At 42.7% G+C, this 6,271-nt stretch overlaps 1 protein-coding gene across 1 annotated transcript; it reads right to left on the bottom strand.

Annotated features, from left to right (window-relative positions):
* Positions 1-3,646: 3,646 nt before the first annotated feature.
* On the bottom strand, positions 3,647-5,409 carry LOC147434059 (uncharacterized). The gene is made up of 3 exons (XM_086490675.1): positions 4,412-5,409; positions 3,924-3,962; positions 3,647-3,828 (listed from the first exon to the last, which is right to left on the bottom strand). Exons 1-3 carry the CDS (start codon positions 5,172-5,174, stop codon positions 3,782-3,784), a joined length of 849 nt encoding a protein of 282 aa, XP_086346801.1. The 5' UTR covers positions 5,175-5,409; the 3' UTR covers positions 3,647-3,781.
* Between the last annotated feature and the right edge of the window lie 862 nt (positions 5,410-6,271).

The following is a 6,271-nucleotide window of genomic DNA, read 5'->3' as shown; positions in this document are numbered from 1 at the left end:
TTGTAATGGTGGGTTATATCCAATAGAGTTTTTAAACTCATTGGATCTTGGTGGTGGCTTCCCACCACACTACTTGCACTTGAAAGAGAATGCTCCAATCATGCTCCTTCGCAACCTAGATCCAAGGCGTGGTTTATGCAATGGGACAAGATTGATATGTAAGAATTTTTATCACAAGGTCATTGAGGCGGAAGTAATCACAGGTTCTCATGTTGGAGACAATGTGTTCATACCAAGGATCGACTTTATCATCGGAGGTTCTCAAGGATTACCTTTTGAAATGAAGCGTAGACAATTTCCTGTGAGACTTGCATTTGGAATGACCATCAACAAGGCACAAGGTCAAACACTTGGATTTTTAGGTTTGTACCTTGCTACACCTGTTTTTACTCATGGTCAGCTCTATGTAGCAATGTCCCGCGTGCGCTCTTCTACTGCCATAAAAATTTTGATAGATGGTAGTCAAACATCGATAGAAAATTCAAATGCAAATCCAATGGCTTGCAGCCCAAACATTGTCTACAAAGAAGTGCTAGAGGTCAGAAATGTTTAAGGTATCATACTATCTTTCATCCATGTATTCCTCTTTGTCATTAACTTTTTGTTAAATGAAGTTTTATTTAATCCTAATTTCTATTGTTGTTTATAGATGGCCAGCCGATCTACAGTCAAATACACAATGGATAGGGTATCTGAATATATTCGAGGTAATTTGTAAAAACTTTACAAAAAATTGAGTCTCACTTTAAAGTTTAAATGATTAAAGCATACTAATCGTGTTGTATGAAGCATAGATCCACTTTTTTGGAGGGGACCCATACCTGTAAATGATGTTGTCCATATCTTAGAAGACTTTGATGTCATAAGGTATGGATTTTGAATTATTATTATTTATGTCTTGCAACAGGTTTGGATTTTTCTTAACATACTCTTTCTTTTTTGTAGGAAACACTATTATCCAGCCCATCTATTGGTAGGTCTATATGAGTCCACGTGCTATTTAGGACTCATAGGATACTATCATGTTGCCTTAGAGCTAGACGAGGCAACAGGACGGGGTCATGTCTCTCTTAGAGAGATAGGGAATCAACGGCCCATAAATGCACTACCTTCCTTTGGATTTGAAGCAGAGAATTGGAAAGTGAGAATGTATGTTGTCGATGATACTCCAAGGCGGCTTGGACGAAGTGTGTGATAGATTGGGCCCTGGGTGTTCCGAGTGCGAACCCGTGTCTATCGCAAGCTTCGCTTTCAACCTAAATGATGCTTTCTACAATGGGTTTGGTTTGATGGTGATCTCTTTTTGAGGTAAATGATGCCTTCTACAATGGGTTTGATTTGATGGTGATCTCTTTTTGGGATAAATGATGCCTTCTACAATGGGTTTGGTTTGATGGTGATCTCTTTTTAAGGTTGGGATTCCTCATGTTTTATCTCTTATGTTTCTGATGATTACTCTCTTATCAAGAAGCCTCTTTTTTGCAACAAAACTATTGGCTCCTATTTGGAATGAAAACCATGTTGCGCTCTTTGCGCGCGCGCGTGTGTGTACCATGAACTTATGAAATACCATATGTGTCATTAATTTAATTTGTGTCGTAGTAAGAGCGAGAGAAACCTGCTGATAGACGGATCGCGCAAGATAGTCACTATATATACACGTTCACTTGTGGTTTTGAGTTGCGGAGTTTGTTCTCTCTCTCTCTCTCTCTCTCTCTCTCTCTCTCTCCCTCCCTTCCGCACTTATGCTCCCTTCCGCACTTATGAAGTCTCAGAGGGTCCCCGCAGTATAATTTCAGAAAGCCTGCTCTATTTCCCTCTGTTTGGATTGCTCATGTCGTAGTTGAATATTCAAATGGGCCTTGTATCGCGGAGCTTTGGGGCGTCTGTAGGCTCAATAATCTCCGCTTGCTGTAGAATGACCCCTCCCTGAATGCGAGTGGGCGGAAGCTCTCTTAAAGAACTCCGTGAGCTGTGAGTATGGGCGACTGAAGTGCAATCTCTGGCGATGAATCTCTAGTAAGGAGCGACCAAGATGTCTCTGGACTACAAGGGCACTTTGAGTGTGGGCTGTCGTGTGAAAAGGCTGGACTTTCCGATTTCTGCAGACATTGTGTGCTTGGTTCTCGACCCCCCTTTGATCTGTGTCATCTGTGCCCGGGGGGGAGGGGGAGGGGGCGGGGGGGGGGAGAGAGAGAGAGAGAGATAGTCGTGACTGCTTCATAACATGGGATTTTCAGATGCTGAGTCAGGCAATGTATCCTAAGAAGTAAAAGCTAGACATAGAAAATCTGCGTACTTTATTGAACTCATGGAGAAATAGGCTGTTGACTTCATGTACCCTTCATCCTCCCATCATCCATGCTGGGACAGCAGCCAAATGAGGTCGACAGATGAACTTGTAGATGGATTAAAGTTCAAAAAAGTTTGAAAGAAACGTCAAGATAGTTGAAAAGGTTAGGCAAGTTCAAGCTGCATCACCTTCTATCTCAACCTTTTTTCCACCAAATCACAAAACTCTTGTCGGATAGATCTTTGAGGTCTCTTTGGGATAGTTTCCTACGATGTTAAAATTCTTCGAGGTCTCTTGGGATAGTTTCCTAGGACGTTAAAGTTCTCTTTTTCTTCTCTCTCTCTCTCTCTCTCTCTCTCTCTCTCTCTCTCTCTCACCAGCTTTATAGCTACGTTGCACCCAGGGGGAGTAGGGAGAGGATTGTTACCATTTTCAGAAATTCTAAAAAGTTTTGTAAGAAATCAAAACGCTGCTAGTAATCGTACTATCACTTTGAAAAAAAAGGAACTTAAGCGAGGGTTACGGGACATTTGCTTCCTCCTTCAATGTAGGGTTGGGGGAGCCAATGAAAGCAAAGCATGTGTGCTGGTCTTTTGTGTGTTGATTGGAAGTTGGGTGCGACTATGTGCATCCCACTCCCCCAATTGACATTGGCGCGACTAGGTGCTTACTCTGTATTACGTAACCAAGTTACAAGCTTGTAGGCATTACATACGGCCAGGGACATCGCGATTCTCAATAGAAATGAAATTTGTCAAGAATAAGAAATGTCAAAGAATTTAAGATGGCCTGCCCAAAATAAAGAATAGTATCGTTAAGAAAGAAAGAGAGAGAGAGAGAGAGAGAGAGAGAGAGAGATTTTTTGGGGAGGGGGGAGAAAAGAGTGCTAAAGCAAAGAGGCTTGTTTTGGTTTTTTAAATCTTAAATCTCAAGATTTAAAGATTTAGCATTAAAGAACAAACAATGATTTGTGATTTGTAGTATCCATTTACCGAAGCTAAAACAAAACCAACCAATACAATAAGGCCTTTGCCACTTGCAGGACAAAACCATGATAGGGGGCTATAGTAACAACAAACCATAGGGGGGAAACCACCAGCGATACAAAGCTAAAAAGATGAGTGATCACACACTCTCTCTCTCTCTCTCTCTCTCTCTCTCTCTCTCACACACACACACACACACAATTGTAATATTGTCACCATGGGTGTATAGAGAGCTTGATTTCTACACACACACCACGATTCTCAATCTTGTAAAGAGATATGCACTTGATTGCCAATGCTATGGGCATCACGAAAAGGGAGATTCTCTCACCAAACAAAAGGCTAGAAGATGATAGAGGACACGGCAGGAATAAAATAGAACGCATTCTTTAGGGAGGGACCTGGATAGGATTCAAGACTTTTGAATCAATCAAGGGGAGTTCAATTTACAACTTTTTAAGTACTATGTCTCAGCGGCCACATGGATGCAGGTAATTGGACATCACAGCATAGGAAGAGAGATTATTGCAGCCAAGACCAGTAACAGCCCTGAAAATACATTTTATTTAAAGAAAATTATCAGGCACTTAACGTTATAAGTTCACCTTTGAAGAATGTGCTTAAATTCATAAATTAAGAATTACCTGCAACCCGTGAAGGCAACGCTAGTGACCCATGGCTGTCTGCAACGAGCAGAAAAGAGATAAATAAATTTCATAGAAATGCCACTACAAGTAACATTCGTGAGAGTTTTAGTAAAAAGCCTATAATAAAAGTGCAGGAAATTGTATCAAAAGAAAAAAGCTTTACACGAAAAGAGCCTTCGATGATAATTAAGCATGATTGCGAATAATCAACGAGTTTTTTTTTTCCTCTTTATTTGCACAGAGGGAAGGTATTCAATTTATAATAGGAACACAAAATAGAGAGAACAGAGAATGTAAGGGCCTTGGCAGAAAAAAGCAGTTAAAAAGTACTCTAATAGTACAACAAAGTAGTGAAGTAAGAATTGGACAACATTAAAAAGAAGAGTGATATAATGTACATTCTCCCCCATGGAGAGAGACTAAAATTTAGCTACATCTTTTTTTATTAAAAAATGTGTAATTTTGGGGTAGAGAGAGGAAATTACCTTCAGCTTCTTGGCAGACATAGCAGCTAGGGTTCTGGCCACTCCCAGAAGGGGAGGATTGAGAGGAGGAAGAAGGGTTGTATTGAAGAGCAATCCCATACAGCCAGCTGCTTTGAGGGCTCTGTATGTTCCCTATGTGATACACACTTGTGTATGTACTGCATTGCAATAGTGGCAAATCCACCTCATACGGTGCGGTTGCTAGCAACGAGCTTGCATATACACAGCATGATGACGCAGAGCCTGTACTACTCGTCGCTACTATCCCTATCTGGCTTATCCCATCGCAATTCTCATATATGCTCTTGCACAACTGTTGCGCTTCCGACGATGTATCGCAGCTTTGCTTGCTGTAGAGTGATGAGGTCGATGAGCACCCTATCAAGACCACCTTGTTGTAGCTGGAGAAGGAGAAGGGGGCGCCGATCGGCAGCCCGAACGCACCGCTCAACTGCATAGAGCTGCAAGTGGACATCTGTGGATCGATCACCACCATCACATTGTTGCTGTAATCGATGGATTGCACCTGGTAGGTGCCTGTGGGGGAGTAGAAGAGGAGCTTTCCATTGCTGCAGTTGACATAAGGTTGGAAAGCGGAGCTGCCGCAGCCGGAAGCAGAGCCGAAAGGGGAGTTCAATGTGATGCCACCGCAGGAGCTCTCGCAGTCCCATGCTTGGATGGTAGACAAGCTGATCAAAAGGAGGAAAGTGGCGAGCAAGGAGAGAGGAGGCATTCTGAAGGGATGTGTAGGGAAGGTTTCCATGTGCGTTTGGGGTGGGATGCTCTCTGATTATAAGCTTTTGTTCACAGCTTTCTCTTCTTTGCAGCTAATGTTTTCTTCAACACACATACACAGATACACACATGCGCTCCTCACTAAAATAGAGGCCTCTCTTTGGCAGCAAAACACACAAAAAAGCAGCTGCTCATTGCCTCTTCTCCTTACACTCCATCCCTCATTTTGAGTGCATTCAAGGCCAAATTATAGGACACAAGAGAAGATCATTTGGCAAGATTCCAGATGGGTCTATGGGACTATAGGGCCTCCTATAAAGAAAGATGATGGGGGGCGAAAAGACAAGTTCTTTTGTCAAAATTTAAACGGAATGCATGAATTGGGGGGACTCTACAGAACAGCAAAAGGAATCAAGCAAAAGATTAGAGGAAGGGGTATCTTGCCATGCATACGATGTGTATGATGTGAAGGTGTTCTCTCTTTTCTCTCTCTCTCTCTCTCTCTCTCTCTCTCTCTCACACACACACACACATTCCATGTCCAAGGTAAAGCAAGACACTTGAGTGAACGGTGGAACCTTCACCCACCCCTTTGATGGAATGGACATATACAAAGGTGTGAATGGAATTGTGTGAGGATTGCACACGTAGCCCACCCACACATACACATATACACTACAAAAAATGGAGTGAGCAAAAGTGGGACGCAAAGGTCAAATAATCAGGGGGTCATCTTCTGGGGTGAGGTGGTGCCCTCACAAATGAGTTCTGCTTAGCAAGCTTGCCCCCACTCTCACCACGTCATAGAAACTTCTTTTTGCATAAAAAGGTTCCCTATGCCCACCCCACTTGTCCCCCCCCCCTCCAAACCCCCCCCCCCCCCCCCCCCCCAAAACACCGACCCACAGACCCAACACACACACACACACACACACACACAAAAAAAAAAGCATCACCAAAACCACTTTTCCTACAAGAAAAAAGTGACTCTTACAAATCTTTCTTTTTTTGTATTTTCAGATGATTCATTGGTTTGAGGGGGATCTGGCTGTGGCAAGCTTTTGTGAAATCATACAAGAGAGCACACTGACGATCCACATGCTCGGAGGCAAACAAGCCTCAGAG

The sequence above is a fragment of the Adiantum capillus-veneris genome, chromosome 19, assembly GCF_014529385.1.
Source record: "Adiantum capillus-veneris isolate H3 chromosome 19, ASM1452938v2, whole genome shotgun sequence".
Taxonomy (NCBI): domain Eukaryota; kingdom Viridiplantae; phylum Streptophyta; class Polypodiopsida; order Polypodiales; family Pteridaceae; genus Adiantum; species Adiantum capillus-veneris.
Note: the sequence above shows the minus strand (reverse complement) of the source record. Positions and strands in the feature narration are given on the sequence as shown.

Excerpts from the sequence above, each read along its gene's own strand:
- LOC147434059 (XM_086490675.1), bottom strand. The coding sequence starts at position 5,174 with ATGGAAACCTTCCCTACACATCCCTTCAGAATGCCTCCTCTCTCCTTG. Across the intron at positions 3,963-4,411 it reads TGTCTGCCAAGAAGCTGAAG|ACAGCCATGGGTCACTAGCG; the intron begins GTAATTTCCTCT and ends TGCTCGTTGCAG. Across the intron at positions 3,829-3,923 it reads GTTGCCTTCACGGGTTGCAG|GGCTGTTACTGGTCTTGGCT; the intron begins GTAATTCTTAAT and ends ATGTATTTTCAG.